The sequence below is a fragment of the Colias philodice genome, chromosome 5 (assembly GCF_061535455.1).
Source record: "Colias philodice isolate Cphi_HAF_F1 chromosome 5, ilColPhil1 Martin Lab GWU primary, whole genome shotgun sequence".
Taxonomy (NCBI): domain Eukaryota; kingdom Metazoa; phylum Arthropoda; class Insecta; order Lepidoptera; family Pieridae; genus Colias; species Colias philodice.
The window spans coordinates 1,572,973-1,593,301 of NC_143090.1; the positions used below are offsets into that span (position 1 = coordinate 1,572,973).

Below are 20,329 nucleotides of genomic sequence, written 5' to 3' on the forward strand. Positions count from 1 at the left end.
CATTAAACCTACCTATATAGATAAGACTGTTCTATCCATCGATTAAAGATTAGGTGCCAACTTGGGTGCCAAGCAAAACCTAGCTTTTTGTAGGACTCATGTAAGCAATTAACATTACCATGTTTGGTTTCTTTAATTGGCAATTACAATTCAGCTATTTTTAAATTTGTATACGCGTAAAAACGTTTAGATTTAATTCTTGCTTAACTTGCCTTGTAGTATTTTAATGTCTTGAAGTAACTAGTTATTTTAGAGTTTTCTAAGTACTTGCATATAAATTTGTGTGGCCTTCAAACCGATAACAGTACAATAGAATTTTACCTTTGACCGGGCATTGTTTAAAAACATACGATTTCTTGATTTCATAATATGATAAATGAAATAGTTTTTCCTCTTTTTTATAACGAGGTGTCTAGTCGTCCGCTAAACGGATGAATAAAATAAATTAGTCGTCCGATTACCGGATGAATAAAATAATTTAATCGTCCGATTACCGGATGTATAAAATAATTTAATCGTCCGATTATTCGGATTAATAGATAACCTTTTAACACTAAAGCTAGTTGGGTTGGACTAAAGCAAAGGGGGCGCAGGACTTAGAAAATTTTTGATGGAGTTGGTGTCATTATAACACCTATTTATTATTGTTTTATCGTAAAGATTACGCTAATATAAGCATGTTTTATAGGAACAACTTTTCTCTAAAATCAAAAATGGCCGAGATATTCGCCCTTAATTCGTTAGGTTAGGTTTAGGTTAGGTTAGCCTTTAGGTTAGGTTAGGTTAGGTTTCTTAAAAAAACTACACAGAAATAGGAGCCCCGCTTCGCGGGGCTCCGTCGACGCGCAAAAAAATAATCAAGTTTAGGTTAGGTTAGCCGTTAGGTTAGGTTAGGTTAGGTTTCTTAAAAAAAAAACTAAACAGAAATAGGAGCCCCGCGAAGCGGGGCTCCGTCGACGCGCAAAAAAAAATCAAGTTTAGGTTAGGTTAGCCGTTAGGTTAGGTTAGGTTAGGTTTCTTAAAAAAAAATTACACAGAAATAGGAGCCCCGCGAAGCGGGGCTCCGTCGACGCGCAAAAAAAAAATCAAGTTTAGGTTAGGTTAGCCGTTAGGTTAGGTTAGGTTAGGTTTCTTAAAAAAAAAACTACACAGAAATAGGAGCCCCGCGAAGCGGGGCTCCGTCGACGCGCAAAAAAAAATCAAATACATACGTGTGCCCTCCTCCCCCCTCCTCCCCCCACAAAAAACCTATAATACGTGCGGCAGTTCTCTAAAGAAACCCCGATAACCTAACTATATAGATAAATAGATGTTATCGGACGATTAAATTATTTTATTCATCCGTTTAGCGGACGACTAGCTTTGTCCTTTTTATAACCGCAACCCTAAAACATATGGGTAGATAAAGGTGAATCCAAGTTATATGGAGATTGTAAATCTTCATTATAAGGGAGCGTCCATAAATTACGTGAGGTGTTTTTGTCCATTTCTTGACCCTCCCTCCCCCTCTAGTGAGATATCATGAGATTTTATTGAACCCCCTCCCCCATCCCCCCATCTCACGTGAGATTTTTCAAAATGTTGGTTTCTTATGTTCCTTATGTTTATTTATCATTGTAAAAAAAAAAATGATTCGTGCTTTTGTTCACGACTAGTTAAAAATAGTAATTAATATTGCTGGAAGTTATAAAGTGTTATAACAAGGTAACAATAGAATATTTAAATCTTAACCGTAACATTAAAATCTTAAGCATGTTACTTAAATTAAATGGACCAAAAGAGTATAATTTGCTTTGTTTCAATTTAAAAAAAAATTACGTGATATTTGCCGACACCCCCCCTCTCCCCAACGTTAGGTTAGATGAGATTTTACTCGACCCCCCTCCCCCCCTAAAACAACTCACGTAATTTATGGACGTCCCCTAAGTAATTTAGATAAAAAATCAAATTGATTATTTTTAAACGTATTCATAGATTATCTACACAACCTTTGATCTTGCTTTGATCCAATTTGAAATAATTTTATGAAGAAACTGGCTGGAAAATATAAGAGAAGTCACAATATTAACTGGCTGGTAAATATCAAAGTGCCCAAAATGTAAGCATGAAGGTAAGATTTACCCGCCATTATTAAAATTCAATTCTAATATTTTTTTTATTTTAGCCTTTTTTTATCCCAGTCGCTTAGGTTGATAAAAAAGAATCATAATAATAGGTATATATGTTACGACTACGAGGTAAAGTAGAGCTGTCGGTAGAGTAGACAGTATAATATATCTTCAGCTGTTACAACAGAAAACGAAAACGTTCTTCATATTTAATTACTTATGTATTAATTTAAACGCAAACTCAAACATTCATATATTCAATTAGACTACTATAATTTAGTATCACTTTCGAATCGTCATTACATAAGTATTTTTAACATTTACCACCGATTCGGAAAGCAGTATCTATGGAGAAGAATCGGCAAGAAACTCCAATTTAGTCTGTCTGTAGATTTTTTTTAAATCTTATATATATAAAAATGAATCGCAAAATGTGTTGGTAAGCGCATAACTCGAGAACGGCTGAACCGATTTCGATAATTCTTTTTTTATTATATTCCTTGAAGTACGAGGATGCTTTTTATGTAGAGAAAACGTAAATATGTACCACGGGCGAAGCCGGGGCGGACCGCTAGTAATACAATATAATTAACAAATAATAAGGTTAGTTAATTAATCTAATATCTACATTTACATGTTATTGTAATTTCCAACATGTTTATTTACGTTAATCACGATAATATTCAATAAAGTGAGAAACAAATAAATAAACATTGATAAGATATTATATATTTTGTTACTGAAGAAAACAATGCTTGTTTCAAAGATTGTCTGTTTACATGCTGGAAATATAAAACTATTGTGAAACCAAATTTAATTTTGTTATAAATTTAATAACAAATTTATCAATTTAAGAGAATATTCGAACTTATGAACATCTTAAGAAAGTCTCTGTAAACTTATTATTTAAAATTCAATTTAAAACATAACTACTACATAATAATAACTACTACTTAATAATAATAATAAAAAAGCTCTTTGCCAAATAGGTACATAGATAGCTTCATATTTAATAGGGATACAAATAAAACACAGCATATTTTTTCTAATTTCGATTTATTGGCTGGGAATTGCATTACAATTTCATCTTATCCTAATCAGTCTATAAATTAATACGAAACAATTAGCAATTAATAATTTCACATGGCAACTATTTTAAGCACAATACGTATCTTACTTATAATGTTATCGATTACATACGATGATCAAACATACAATTTCATCATTTTTATATTTTATCTTATCTACTAAATTAAACTACTCTAGAAAGTTATGATACATACTATCATAATTCAGAATACCACATGATTATAAAGTGTGCCATAAAAAATATACAGAGTGTCCCACTGTTGGTATACTAAGCTCAAAGGAGGTTATAGTTTTGCATACGCTGAGTACGTAAAAAATACTTATAAAATTCCAGACGCATTTTTTTTTCAAATAGATGAATTCCTAAAACTCTTTGTGTACACCCATAACAAGCACTTCAAACCCGCACAACTTTGCCACCAGCGCTATCGTTTAAGATTATGTTTTCATAGACAAAATGCTCACATTAGAGAAGCGGTATATGCCGGCTGCGCGAAGCTAGAGAAGAAAACATGGATTTTCAGAAAAAATTTAGCAAAAAATTTTTGACTTAATTTTGTTGTTTAAGTAAAGCAAGCAATCAATTTTTACGTGATCAATGTATGCAAAACTACAAGTTCCTTCGCGCTTAGTATACCAATAGTGGGACACCCTATATAGTTTGCTAATCTATACTCATGTTATAAAAATGAAGAGTTTGTTTGCTTGAACGCGCTAATCTCAGGAACCACGTGTCCCTTTTGAAACATTATTCCACTGTTAGATAGTCCACTCATCATCCTGCTAAGACCAGAGCGGAGCAATGCGGGTAAAACCTAAAAAAATGGTCTCTCGAGTTCTCTAATGAATAGGTATGTAAATTTATCCATTTTTTATATACGGAATTGGATTACAAACATCTAAGTTTAAGTATAATATTACAATAAGGAACTCAATAAGATAAGATAGGGCAATAAAGCAAGAAATGATATTGGCATACGAGTATAAAATAAAATATCTAAGAAAGAAAAATCGTAATAAATATATTTGGACATCAAAAATGTCCTAAGGTAAAAGTATATAAAAATAGAGATTATTAATGCTGAACTATTACTGATATTCTTGCATTATGGGTAATTATTAATATCGTCAACCATTTACTAAGTCGTATTTATTATAGATTAATTATTATTATCTACAGTAAAGCTAGATGAAAACTTATAATTTAATGGAATTTATTTGGAAACGTAATTTTCACGAAATCATTATTTTTTTTTAATTCGAAGTTCTAAGGTTCTGGTTCTTAATTACTTTTTTGTTGTTTTTGTTTCTACTACTTACTAATTTATTTTTAGTATTAATAATTATAAGAGATACCTACAGAATCGAAAAAATATCATCGAAAAAATAGCACCAAGGTTTATTTGAAGTTTCTTTTCTGAAAGTTGATTACAGAATCGACTTATAAATAATTAAAGAGATAAAGTTTGGCACATTTTTAAAGAGTTCAATAACACGAGAATTAAAAAGTCATGGATTCAGTTTTTGAATGCGTAGATTATGATTTCAATAATGATCCATACGTGGAAAAAGCATAAATAAAATATACCTATATTATGTAACAGCTTGAGAGCAACGAGAGCAAAGTAAAGTATAAAATTTCAAAGATATATGACACAGAGATAAATAGCAGTAAAAACGTCTTCTCATCAACCTGCAGCAGGGGCATTTCACCCTTAAATGGCTCCTTATTTGTAATGTGACAGCTGAAATTGCTCCGACCATGTACAACCGAGATTGTTCCGATATTGCCCCTGCGGCAGGTACGTGAGTAGCCGGCTTTATAAAACCCTAAAAGTAACAACCGAATAATGTATTTCTGTATGAATTTCTATCATAACTTAATTTTAATTTTTCATTTGTCGTCATCTGCCATTTTCTTAATAACAAACCTAGGAATCAAATGCATCCGTGAGCAATATTTTGTAATATGTATTATGATAAACTTTTTAAAGTGATGTTTTCTCTCGTTTAGTTTTATCGCTTGGCAGCAAAGTACTGAGACACGCACACACTGAAACAATAAAACATATTATGTATTAGTACAATCGTTAAAATATTACAAAAGTAAGTGACTTTATTTGAAAACTGAGCAAATAATTGTTAGTTAATTCCAATAAATTGGAATATTGTTTAATTCTCATTATTTGTTTTAAATATTTTTCTAATACGTGATTACTTACAGAAGAGAAGAGTGGCAAAAGCACAAAAAGTATAAGTGCAACCGCGTGCCAAGAAAATGCCCGCCATGTTCGCGCCGAGCATCGAACCCACTCGCCCGAACATCATCACTGCCCCCACGGCTGTGCCCCTGCGAAGAAAATATGTAAAATATTAAAAAAATATACTTTATATGGAACAAAGTGTTTGTTATGTAATAAAAAAGTTTGAGTTTTATTGAAATGTATAAGATGTAATAGAAAATAATATTATAAAAAGTTGTATTTTTATTGAACGTTTTCTTTTATTATTTTACTTCGATGCATCTGAAACCGAAAACTGAAGATAACTGATACATTATTGGATCTTTTAAGGCAAAGGTAATAGAGCAAAATAAATAAAATATCTTCTACAACAAAATATATTAATACTAGTTTTCCGCCCGCGGCTTCGCCCGCGTTTTCAAAGAAAAACCCGTTCCTGTAGGATTTCCGGGATAAAACCTATCCTAGGTCCTTTCTCGGGTATCAAAATATCCCTATACCACATTTCATGCAAATTGGTTCAGTAGTTAAGGAGTGATTGAGTAACAGACAGACAGACAGAGTTACTTTCGCATTTATAATATTAGTATGGATAACCGAAATGTAAGTATTCTAAAATAATGTCATTCCATCGGTATAAGCGATTAATAGTCTCTAAAAAGAACTAATTAGGGGATGGGTTATGTACTTTAAAATATACATATAGCGCTTAGCACACAAAAACCGCGCCATAAAACATTTATTATTTTTAACTAAGTACCTATATAGTCTGTGAGGTAAATTAACGTTATCATAACATAATATTGTCTAATCAATGTGTACAATGCGGGCTTTCCCAACTTCTTCGTCAACAGGCGTTGTTTGCTGAACATCAGCGCTGTCGTAAATATGCTCTAAATTAAGAATACAGTAAGTACGGGTTGCCACTTGCCAATAAATTCATATTTTTTTACTATTTAATGACCTATTCACTGATTCATTTTAATGTACAGGCTTAATGACGATATTGAAATACAGATTCAATGATATATTTACAAAAAAATAAAAGTACGTATGTGATATTCTGATACATAAGCTACATGTCAAGTATAATCAAAATTCATTCGTTGTTTTTGCGTGGAAAAGTAACAAATATAGTTGTTACATTCTTAATAACTTCCACGTTAGTAACATTAGTTAAAAGTTATAGAACGTGATATAACAGCATAAAAAGCATCTAAGTGAAACTTCTTTCACAAAATAGCTACAGCATTTGTAAGGAAACCAAGTTATTCAAACATTAGATAAAATTAACAAATTGAACAACCTGACAACCCTAATAATGAGCGTAGAATGTAACCACCTACAAGGTTAATTTTCCTAGATCATTATTAATTATCTATGCACTACGTAAATTGCTACGAATAATCAAAGAAATACATGTCCTAGGTTTTATTATTAGATCAAGTCTTTGACCTAATTATCTATTTATATTACCTTAGGTATTTGTATTTCATAAGGGTGTTTAAATGCAGCTAATCAAAAAACACAAAAAAATAGTACTATACATTGTCATTAATTTAGTTACATTGGATAATATAGAAATAGATTTGTTTACGCTAATTATGTGTAAATTTTTAAATAGAAAACAACAACATGTATCATGTGATTATATTTGAATTACAACGTGTAGTAAAGACACCCAGTTATTGGTATATTTATTACTAAAATGAAAGAGTTTTTGGTTTCCAGACTACGGAAAAAATACCGCCTCGAATTATTTAATCACAGTCTTTAAAAATCTATTAGAAGTACTAATGGTCCGCCCCGGCTTCGCCCGTGGTAGCTACATGATTAAACTATCCTATCTCTCAAGTTGGATCGAACTGCACATGGTGTGCGAATTTTATTATAATCGGTTAAGTGGTTTAAGAGTCCATTGAGGACAAACATTGTGACACGAGATTTATATATATATATATTATTAAGATTTTAAGCATAATGTTTTAAATACAAATTCAACACACCTCAAGCTTGTTGGGAAGATTTGTACAGCATACGCGTTGAGTGGACCGATTCCCAACGCAGTAAGTTCCAAAGTAGACATGGACACACCAGCTACCAGCCTGTGAAGATAGAGATTTTAATATAGAGAAACTAGCATAGAATTATTAAGCTATTGCATAGCTTCTATCGCGGGCCTTGAGCGCGGGGACGGAATCCAGAAATTCCGTAACGAAAAAACCTCACGCTCCCCACGGGGACGGACGGAGGTGTGGCTTGAAGGCATAGCATGCTATAGCTTTACCGCGGCAGTCCCCGAGTGCCATACGTCTTTTTTTTATTAATATAGAGAATTATTCACATCTAGTGATATAGAGTTTTACCACAGTTACGCCTAAATGTAGAGCGTTTCTTCTTACATAGAGTCCCACAAGTTAAGACAGCTCATTTTTATCATAGAGTTATGCGCATTAATGGAGAGAGTTTTTCTTTAAATAGAGTTCTACAAGACGTAGAAGAATTCATTTTTAATAGAGTTTGATGCCTTAGCGTAGAGACTTCGTTCAGAATATAGAGCTACACATACATATAAATGCAAATAGATGTAGAATTGTAAACGTTAACAGAGAGTTTTTTTTCAGATTACTGTTAGGCGCAAAACATTTTCTTACATGATAGTACTACAATTACAGGATTCATTATCCTAAGAAAGTAGAGCAAAACGCCTCTCGTAGGTAGGTTAAACTGAGAGTTATTGCGTAGTAAAAAAAAGACGGGTTGCACTCCGGGAGTGCCGGCAGAAGTAAAAACTTGATTATTAGCGTTGAGCATGTTTGATATCCATCCGTCTTACGCTTTTTCGATCAGGTCACGTGTCCTGACGCGAGTTTAAGATTTTATACCCAACGCCGCTAAAGAAGTATACCCTTCAATAATTACCTGTTCTGTACAATGCCACTGATCAAACAAGCTGTCCCGACGACAGCGTACATGGATATCAGCAGCGTCTTCTTGGACAGCGGGCTGAGACTGGCCAGCATTACCAGCGCGCCGTATATCAGCGCTGTGATCACTGTTATTTGGAACGTTTCGTAGGATATGCTGCAGGATACTGTGTGCGTCTGGAAAGTAAGGTAAATGATGTTTTTTTAGTTTCAAAGTGAAATAATCAAATATTTTGTATGGCTGGTTTTTTTTTTTGTGTGGTGTCTCTCAATGTTAGCCAGAAGGGCTTCTACATTTTAACGTGGACGCGGGGGTGAACTGAAGGTTCACCCTGGTAGCGACATGCACAAGGGCGTCCCCCCGCCACAGGGACCACGAACCTCGGCTTGAGCTGTCGCTTGAGTGGAGGAGGCCAGAAGGGCCCTAATCGGACGGGCGGCTGGTTTTTTAGTTCATTGGTCCCCAAAATACAAAGGTGGCAAGCAACACATATTTATTTCTGTTTCTGTAAGTGTTAAGGAAGAGCGGAACCTCCTGTCACTGACACAAGCATTTAAATTGCTTACTAGGAGTGTCCCAATCACAAATTAGTTTAAGACCTATTGTAAAATGAAGAAATAAATAATTTGAATTTGAACATAAGCTTACTATTGCCATATTATAAAAGTATTTTAAATCAATTGGCGAAGTTTTTTTTGTTACACAAGAATTTCTGTGTAGTAGTAATGTGTCTTCATGAATTGTTAAAGAAGTGAGAAACTATAAAACAGCTTGTGGACTAGTAACAATTTTGAGTCGAGATAATGTCTAGATGTACTTTTTCTGTTATAATCAGTCATATTTCTAATCATTGCTTCCAAAACATATTTAAATACTTACAGAATTCTGAATTTGGTCCAACGCTTTACAAATAGACGCAGTTTCGTTCGCCGATTGCCTCATCAGGGTGTTGATCGTGTGTGGTGTAAATAAAAATAAGCCGTTTAACCTGAAAGAGAGGTCAAAGTATGATAAGATACAATAATATTCTGATGAGTAATAAATGAAAAACACGTGATATCAAGGGATTTTTTTTTTTTTTTTTTTTTTATGTTGTGGGATAGCAAGCGAGCAGACGCGTCGCCTGGTGTTAAGCGATACGCGCCGCCCATAAGCATCCACTCCACTGGGGAGTGGATGTGTTGCTGTCCTCAGGAAAGGGGAAGGATATAAAAGAGGGAAATTGTTAGGGATAACTTGGAGAATCCTTAGCTAGCAGCCTAGGATTCTATTGTTTTCCTGGTTAATTTGGTATAAAAATATTACTAAGCAGGTTTTTATATCCTTAGATTATTAAAGGTCAAAGTAAATAAGTGTCCCATGTTGACCGGGAAAATACATGAATTTTGACAGTACAATGATAACAAAAACTTTGTTGTTGTTAAAATCTACATCAGTTTTATTTACACGATGCCTTATCAGGTACGAAACTTGATGTTCATGTACAGTTTTCTTTTTATTTGCTTGATAAAATGAAAAAATAAAAACCTTTCAAATAACGGTAGGTACCAACACGAAGGACCAAAAGAAACATTATATTTATTATTGAATATAAAAAGTCAAAGGTATTCGTACGATAGCCATCTCGGTTCAACCTCTGAACCATTGGTAAGTAATTCAGCAATAATGGTATGTGATATATTCTTTCTTATTCACAACCTGACTGATATTATAAATGCGAAAGCTTTTTTGTTTGTCTGTCTTTAACATCGCAAAGGAGCGATTGTTTTGTATGATTTTTGGATCATAATAATATGTATACAGATAATTAGAAGGTTAAAGAGTCTTTTTATAGAGATAGCGACTTTTTACAGCAGTGAAATAACTCATTTCCGTATGTATTTCTTTTCCCTACACAGGCTTTCTTTTCCCTACAAAACAGAGACATTCATAATTTCACAGATTATAATCAAATATATCAACGCCCCTCGGTGATTATTATCAGTAACTGGAAATAAATCGGAATCGGAATTTAAATACTCATTTTATCTGTATAAGCTGATTAGTTCTTTGACTGTTCGTATCTTTGTCTGATTACATTTCTATGAATGTTAATATTTATTTTTATATGTCAATCATTTTAAGGATCTACAATTACATACTATAGAAGAAAGTAGCGGTTTCATTGTTAGCACATAATATTATATAGCTTATAGCACTCAGGGATCACGTAGAACAGTGAAATAATTATTAAAACCAGTCCAGTAGTTCCTGAGATTAGCGTGTTCAATTAAACAAACTAACAAACTATTTAGCTTTATAAATACAGATGTATGATGTGAGGCCTGTATTCCTTCTAACATAGTAAAATAAGCTGCTGATGAATATGATGAAGAAATACTTACAAGGAGAATAGTCCCAGCATCAGGAATCCAATCAGTAGCAGCCATTGCACATGGGGGGGTTTCAATAAATCGATGGCTGATGTTTTTGACTTCTTTCCAGATTCACAGCTCTGACCGTCGGCCTTGCTGCGGTCATCTGCAGACTTCTTGAGAGAAGTTACCTGTAAATGGATTTACATTCTAGAGTCATTTAAATACAGAGATCTTCAAATTTTACATTTCGTTCAAAATGTATTTCAACCCTATTTAAATGTATTTAAAATCACCTTGTAGCGTGTTTTACATTACTCAGAAAAATCATTTTTGTGTTATCCACAAAATACGCCATTTTATGATGTTGAATTTATGACTCTCTTTCCTCAATATTTAACTTTCATAATCACACCTCTTCTTTGAAATCCTCAAAATTTTCATTACATAATTTTAATATGATGTTATCTTAAATGTAATAAGCACTAAATTAATACCTTATATTCATCTGGGTCCAGTCCAGTGTTGAAAGAAAATATATGCGCCAAGACGTTCAACGCCTCGTTCTCCTTGCCCTTCATCATCAGGAACTTAGGGCTCTCCATGGTCTGCGTCATCCACAACGATGACAGGATTAATGGCATTGAGTACGCAATGGTGAGAATACGCCAGGGTCGTAAGTATACGGATTGTAGTTCCCAGTCTATGGAGAATACTATCCAGGCAAGAACTGTAAAGAAATTGGTTAATGTTATTTAAAGTTTCGTTATTTATTTACAGTGGTTTTATGTAATTAAAAAAAGCAGTTATATATGTGTCCTGGCAAAATGATAGACGTTAATCTAAACTTTTTGGTAAACTTTTGAATGTGTATCATTTGAAAAATGTACCTACGCTTGTTAAAAAAAGTCGGAAATTTAGTCAGTTTAGTTATTTCAGTAGTATTTGCAGTGAAGTTCAACCTATAGGTAGGTACTTTAACGTGAAAATTCAATAATGCTTGATTTCAACTGTTTCTATTTTATAAGCCTAAGAGGCATCTAACGATTAAAATTAATGTTACTTACTAGGACATAAAGACGCCACCAGCATCAGTGACGCATTGCAGGTGAGGACTGCCATGTCTCGTCTCCTTTTGGGCATTAGTTCTCCAAGAAATGCAAAACCCAGTGAAGATGGGCACGATAAACTGTAATTTTACATTTTTTTATTATTTATAAGACCGACACTTTATGTGTGTTTTTTTTTTGGTAATTTATATGAGGAAATAGGAATAGGCCATTATTTGTCAGTTCCTGCTCATATTCAAGTGCTCAATTACAACAGGGATTTTAATTTACATATGAGTAAGTCAACGACGGAGTACGTAGTACATAATCTCTGTCAAAATGAACGTAGAGCGTGAGTATGATTTAATATTATTTCACTCAAAATTTAAAATTTATTTAACCCTAAAACCTGTAACTCCTGGAACTGGTACTCCTTACACAAGCGAAAGTTTTATAAGCATTTATACAATAGAATATTTATTTTATACTTACAACAAAGACCCTATAAACTTGCATAGAGCATACGTTAAGAGACTAGGCATGAAGGCAGCTAGAAGCCCAATTAGCCCTGATAATAATGTAGATACTATGAGCACAGGTTTTCTGCCTAGAGCATCTGCTGTTGGACCCCAAAACGGTGCTGTTAATATTATACCTGAAACACGAAATTATTAATACACATGCTGATCGAAACTATTGCTTGTTCTCATTTTCATCCTGAAACTTGTTTGTGTGAAAAAATAGCAAAAATACGTGTATACGTTTATATTTTTTTATCCTTGGTGGATTACATATTTCAAATTGGGTTTAAATTCATACGAAATACCTAATACATATAACGGTAAATAATATCCAATAAAATAATTTAACAATTAATTAATTAATTTAACGGTAGCCAATAAAATAATTTATGTATAAAATAACGCTGTTAATAAATTGCACGTGTATTTGATCTCCATATTTGAATTTAATAAACCGTACTGGATCTGTAATTTAAAACCTGTTATATTCGCACGTAGGTACTAGGTACCTATATTGGGTATGCTGGTTATTATCCCTCTCATATGGTCCGGTAGATCGAGATCACAAGCAGCAGATGGAAGCAAGAAGGCACATCCAATCATCTCCAGAATGGCAGCGCCGAGAGTAGACACCATGAGAGCGCAGTGAAAGACTTGATATTTTCCGGCGCCTGTGGAAAATTATTAGCAAACATGTTTTAATTAAACATTGCTTAATTATTTCTTTCTAAAAACAAATGTATTTTTATTTTCATGGACTTCTTGAGATCTATAAATAATAAATGAGATAAAGTATCTAAATAACATGTTAATCGGTTATAATAATTTAATAACAAGTCCGTTTAATCTATGTTAATAAAATGAATTTGAATTTGACTTAAATTTACTATTATTAAAGCAAAAGAAAATTACCGGTATGTATTTTAATATAAGTACGTGTACAGAACCTTTTTCCTTTTCTAAGACTTTTATATTTTCATCATTATTACCTATTACGAGAATAGTATACGATGAAAGATTGGACACATCTATTTTTGTTAATTACATATTCAATTATTGTGATAATTATTAACATTACAAGTAAAACTAATAAATGTTTTGTCCTATTTATATAATTTACAGCTTAAGAAACTGGTATGACCAGTCATTAAAAACTTATCGAGTATTTTAACTGCAAATAATTAAAATCTGCTACTATAAATGACCTGTCCGTAAATTACCTAATATTTAATATTTTCTTTTGAATTTTCTTATGCATAAATTAATGGTTTTATCTGAAAAACTCGCAAGTAGCTGAAGATTTCACATTCAGAATATTATTTGGATAATAGTTTAAGTGAAAAAGTTAGACAACTTCGATGATGATATAAATAACTGACCAGTGTCATTGGCGATTTAGGTATCTAATAATAAAACCTTGTAAAAGGATTGTATTTACAGAATTTTCATATAAACAGAATAGAATTTCCAAAAAATTACTACTACTACTTCAATAAATTCTCAGCTTCTAATCCTTTTAGTAATTGGGCGTTGACATGTCAATCAGTTAGTAAAGAAGTTTTCCCATTTATATATTTAGACTTATTTAGATTAATTCCTAAATTTTAAACCTGCACATATCCAGTCTCTCAAAATGCACGAATTGGTAGCATGTATTGAATTAGTTGTGAACTAAAACGGCGTAAAATCGCCAATATCTTGCCTAATACAGGCACTCTTAAAATCACGTTTTACAAGCAATTTAAATCGGCAATTATTTCACAGTCTAGCAGTTTTGTAAGTGCTAATTATCGAGTTATTTATTGCTATTTAATTATAGAGTTTTACTCTTTCTTAATAATTTTAACTAAATATAAGTAATTTTCGCGAGAAGGGTGCGATCTCTTTATTAACATTTCCAAGATATCATTTAAATCTGATATTATTATACTAATGTAAATTTAGCAAATTTATAAACACCGAAAATTTTATACTCGTACATAATATAACGGAAAAACCTACATCACTCATATTTCTAGGAACGAATTTCATAAAATGTATCGTGTACGTGTGAAATCAGGAAAAACTTTGACGTATGAGTGTAAACATTTGGTAAGGTCAACAGAACACATCTTCAAAGAACGAATTTTGATCACAAATTTTTATTAAAGATTTAAGTATTAAAGATATTTATTTTTGTGCCAGTTATGCAAAAGTCATTATATAATGTTAATAACTAATGCAAAAGTCGTAGGCAATAGTTAATACGCCGGTCCACACAGAGCGAGCAGCCTCGCGAAGAACCTGCTGCGCGAAGCATGACGTTCAGTACGGCTGAGCTACAGCCTACAACCCACGTCCACATAGACCAATCTGCTATTCGCAGCAATTCCTTCGCGAGTCTTTTTTTTTTCCTCGGTTAACCCGCTTTCCTCAATCGAAGACTGCTTGCTATGTATATACCCACCTATTTAAGATCTTAAAAGATTAAGAGAGTAGGTTGTTAGATTATAATTACACCTTGCCTAATCAAACTATCTAGGACATTTTAAATATTTCTAGGCGTTTTTCTATGGACAACTTCATTTATCAAATGCATATGAAGTTACGAAGGCGACCAACTGGTTTAGGAAACTGCAACCGGACGCTCTGACTAGATGGTTTAAATGTCTTTGAACTGTATAATTCATTTCACGGTACGTTCAACTTATTCTCTCTTTTCTTTAATGTAACTTTAATGATATTAATTATACCCAGGCATTTTGTTTGTTATTTTTCGGATCGCCCGGCGGTCGCTATACAATCTTTTTATTCTAACACATCTCGCACATTCCTGCAGTGCAAGAATGCAACATATTGTATTACGGAAATAACGGTACCGATTATAAATGTATCATCACTATACCATCATCATCACTGTCCAAGTGTCCACACATGTTACTATCTCTACATAGTTTAAAACAGACACTTCCCGCTATCTGTCCGCCTCTATGTATATTTGGATCTTTAAAAATACCCAAAATATTTTAATGCGGTTTTTTCTACACGGCGTGATGCTCGGGAAAGGTTTTAGTATATAGCTAATTAGTTGAGTTTTAGACAAAGCAGGAAAAGCTGTAAGGGGACAGCTTGTAATCATATAAATAGGTAACATGAAGATCATGTGTTACACGTACTTGCTCTTTAAAGAAAATAAACCCCAACAGATAAGTAATTCCTGTATCCCTGGACATCCATCTGGACAAGAATGCCAATCACTTATATATAAACGGAAAGGAAAACGTCGCGTAAAAAACAAAAGTAAAATGCAGTTCCTGAATTCATTCATAACGTAATATGATCACAAAAGCAATTACCAAACAAGCATGCAATGTTCCGCTCGATGTATTTAAATTATATAGCGTGTTAATATCGCATATTAAAATTAGGTCTAATTAGTGTCAGATAATAAATTATGTAACACTGTTTAGTCCGAATTGTACCTTGAAGATATCGAAAGATCTGAATAATGAGCTTTGTTGAGAAATATGTGTAGGTTCATGTCACAGTAAATTAGCTAAAACGGACGTTTAATTAAGTATCTAGGTTCTATATTGAACGGCGACATATTTTTAAATTATGCTTTACGACCTTAACGTATTGTAGCGACGAAGAAAACACATGGGAAACATATTATACTATCCAGTCGCCCAAATATACATACACAAAAACATCTTCAAAATGTGTCAAGCCGTTTCGAATGACTTTAGTACATAAATACATGTTACGATATTATATAAAAGCTTAAATTAAGAAGTCTAGTCTTTGAGTGGAACATTCAATATAAATAATATAAATAGTACATATATCTCGATGTATAAATACCAACATTTATCGGAAAAATGGCTTTTCTACTTATAACAAGTTTCGAGTTATCGTTCTTTTGAATATTCATGCTGAAATAATACAGATATGTCCTAGACCTTAAAATTTGAATATTTATGTTGAGAACTTGGCTTTATTATTACAATATTTATCATCTTTATTCATTTAAAACTAAGTACACTGGTATCGTTAATTATACGCTCTACCAGTCTTACACTTACTTATAATGCCAATTGCATTAATATATTTGTCTATTCTATTGTATAATAAATCCCACCAAAATAAGTTCATTTAAAATGTCGCCTTGTTCTATTGCACTCTAAAAATGATCTGAGATCTAATGTAGAGCCAAGCGTCTAACTCCACAAGCCCTAACTACACTATATCTTAGTTAAAAATATGTGACTTGTCCGTTTTCATACGTCATGAACTGTAGTACTTATAAATAAATAATTTTTCATCATATACCATCTGAAGTTTGTCTATTGATTAATTATCCGACCCAATTACATGAATTTATAAGTTTTACCTTCTAGTGTAACCCATTAATCATTATTATTGGAACTATTTGTAAGGAAGTTATCACTACATAGTATAAAACAAAGTCGCTTTCCCTGTCCCTATGTCCCTTTGTATGCTTAAATCTTTAAAACTACGCAGCGGATTTTTATATGTTTTTTTTTAATAGATAGAGTGATTCAAGAGGAAGGTTTTAGTAGGTACATAATTTATTAGGTTTTAGATAAAGCGGGCGAAGCCGCGAGCGCTAAGCTAGTTACCTATATTTTGTTTTTATTTTAGCATTGTAATATTTATTTGTGTTGTAGGTACCTACGGTAGAACATAATATGTAAATTTTATTTCGTTTTATATAGTAAAATTATCAGCATGCGTTGACCACACCCGGACAAATTTTATCGTGTTAAAGAAACCTTGAAGGCTTAAGGGGGTTGGAAAACGGAAAAAAATTAGATTTCCTTTTTTATTTTTACTTAAAAACCTTTACAAAAAGTACACCGACTTTCCTACCACCTAAAAATAAAAATAAAAAGTTATAATCGAGAAGGAATAATTTTTGTTGCATTTATTTAAAAGTATTAAAAGTTTTACTAAGCCTATTATGTATGAGCCCACATCATTTTTCCAAAAACTTCAGTATTATATTTTAACACAAATAAAATTGTGAAAATTACTTAATTGATTTCACGCTGAACTAAAACGGATTAGAACTATTAAAATTCAGTAAATATCCGACAATATATATATAAATTCCAAAACCTACATGTCAAAAAGGACAGTAATGTTGATTGGATTCAATTAGCTCTTAAAAAATGTTTAACTCAAGTAAGTTATGTGAGGAATGGTAATTATTTATTTGGACATAGTACTTCTTGTTAACCTGCATTTTCCGAACTGGAATATTTTCACTAAAGTTAATTTGAAATAAATTGAAATGTACATGAATCTTTTTGTGTGGTGTTTTACAAGAGGGAGGCTATTGTTTCACACAAGAAAACCGATACCACAGAAAATATTACGGGATTAAAAGAAACCAATATGAAATAAATATAAATAAATAAAATATATTTCAGGACAGTTTTCACACACGGCACAATCTGATCCCATACTAAGCTTTCGCTTGTGTTATGGAAACCAGATGGCTGCAGATAAACATACATATATTAATTTTAAATAAATACTTATATAGATAATTAACACCCAGACACAGAGCAAACATCTATGTTCATCACACAAATATTTACCCCGGGTGGGAATCGAACCCACAACCTCTGGCTTGGAAGGCAGCCAACCAAGCCAACCGGTCAGTGTTACAGAAAATTTTGTGAAAAGTTAAACCGAATGAAAATAGAGAGACATGTCTGCTTTTTAATATACTTATACCTCTTAAGAAACTATGAAACTAGGTAGTTTTACAAACAAAAAAACCTTAACCAAATCTTACGATCATGAGGACGTGGTAGTCAGAGCATTGTAATAAAAGTTGTTCTCTATCAGATCTATAGATAATATTGGGTCTTCAAGCGTAGAGTGAACAGGAACCTTCTAGGGAAGCGCGTTCCATCTTAGACCACATCTCAGCTTAACATCAGGCGAGATTGTGGTCAAGCGCTTCCCTATTACCAATAAAAAAAAAAAAAAAAAGATCTATAGTCCTAAAATTTGCAGTTACACTAAATCAGGTACCTTCTAGGGAAGCGCGTTCCATCTTAGACCACATCTCAGCTTAACATCATGCGAGATTGTGGTCAAGCGCTTCCCTATCGACAATAAAAAAAAATCGAAAAGTACCGGATATGAAAATCTGTAAAAACCTCTTCAATTTACATTCTAGTAGTGTAAATTAACTTTGCGGTTTTTCAAACCCACGAGTGAATTTAAAATAAGTTACTCAAACATACGCCGTCTCATATACCTCTATTGCTTAACAATCGTTAATAATATTATATGTACTTATGTAGTTTCCAATATATTGTATATTATCCAATATAAAAAGAGCAACTATGGAGTTTCTTGCCGATTCTTCTCCGTAGATACTGCTTTCCGAATCGGTGGTAAATGTTAAAAATATGTACCTAATGACGTTTCAAAAGTGCTTCTAGAAGAAGTCTAATTGAATAAATAAATGTTTGAGTTTGAGTTTGAATTGAATAAACAATAAAATAAATTATAATAGCTCGCTAGCTCTGCTCTATCTCGCGGTTTTACCCGCATTGCTCCGCTCTTATTGGTTTTATCTCTATCGTAAATGGACTATGTATATAACAGTGAAATATTTTTTTAAATCGATCCATGCTTCCTGACATTAGCATGTTCAAGCAGACAAATTTTTAGCCTTAAACCAGAAATAAATTGCATTGTTTTTTCAGATCCATTTATTGCACAACTGCATCATAAGAACTGCAATGTTTTCTATAGTATTCATATATGTACGTAGGTATGTTTGTGAGTTTCATCTTAATGTCAGCTTATGTTTCGCTTATTATTAAGTACATTGTTTAATCTAAGAAATACACGATTTTTTTTCATACACGTAATTTTAAAAGTAGCTTTTTTCGTCCTGATAAAATATTAATACAATAATTAACTGTTACTTGATGATAATATTTATAAACAGATGTTTTATTTTTCCTCCGAAAATAACATAAACAGCATAAAGTGCGTCACTGACTTCAATATTTCTTGTTTTTTCTATATACTTATATAAGAAATAAGTAAGCTAAGTTTATCAATAGCTTTCTGAAATTTCAATTTTAATATTTTTGTGTAGATAATAAAATATTTTTATGATATTGTAATTCCACATTTGAACACTTTTTGAAGAAATAAAAATAAAACATCAAATGTTAAACAGTTCCTTATATTCTATACTGTGGATTTCATAATATAGAACCGAATTGCATTTTCCTGTATAAAGACATTTTCTATCTTTAAAATTAATTATTATTACATTTTCCTCTCCATATAAAAATGAATAAATTAATTGGACTAATCAAAGACTTACCAGCAAGATCCAGAGCGGTCTCTAGATCAGCTTCCAGAACACTTTTTTCCGGCTTTTTTCCTTCACGGGCCTTCATGGTGCTAAAACACAATACAATTTAATAAACACCACAACATCACTAACATATTTTTGGACAACACAGTGACACATAAATGTGCTAATAAACTGATAAATATTAGGTTTAAAATAACCAGCCGTTATTATAATTTTTGTGTATTTAATATACTTAGATATTAGATCTTACATGAAGGGAAGTGGGCACATTTTGAAACGCATTTTGACTTTTTTTATTAATTCAAGCACCCCAAACTAAGTGTGTTTAAGCCGGTCGCAAAGGAATAACTGATTCAGCAATCATAATATTTTCTATCTGGTTAACTGCTGTACTTTCACGGAGCCGTGTATTGAACTTGCAACCAAGCAGTATATAAATACGTGATTGAATGCGTTTTTGATGATTTGTTTTTTTTTTAGTAAGTATATCGATGTTTTCTTGAGAATACATATTTGATATAGATTTTGAGATTTTTTCAAGGATTAAAAAGCCAAAATGGATAGGTAAATAGGGGATGGTCTTTATTTCAAAACTAGAGTTTCATTGAACATTAAGACAGAATTTTGAACAGGATTTTGCTTGCATTGATACTCAAACTCAAACTCAAACATTTATT

The 20,329-nt window shown here is 32.4% G+C and overlaps 1 protein-coding gene across 1 annotated transcript; it reads right to left on the bottom strand.

Moving 5' to 3' along the window:
- Positions 1-4,821: 4,821 nt before the first annotated feature.
- On the bottom strand, positions 4,822-20,061 carry LOC149488250 (uncharacterized). Its single transcript, XM_089695411.1, has 12 exons — positions 19,903-20,061; positions 19,659-19,738; positions 12,802-12,963; positions 12,264-12,426; positions 11,790-11,911; positions 11,220-11,452; positions 10,753-10,913; positions 9,248-9,356; positions 8,363-8,544; positions 7,447-7,545; positions 5,420-5,547; positions 4,822-5,250 (listed from the first exon to the last, which is right to left on the bottom strand). The coding sequence occupies exons 1-12, from the start codon at positions 19,932-19,934 to the stop codon at positions 5,186-5,188; spliced, it is 1,536 nt and encodes a 511-aa protein (XP_089551537.1). The 5' UTR covers positions 19,935-20,061; the 3' UTR covers positions 4,822-5,185.
- Positions 20,062-20,329: the final 268 nt, after the last annotated feature.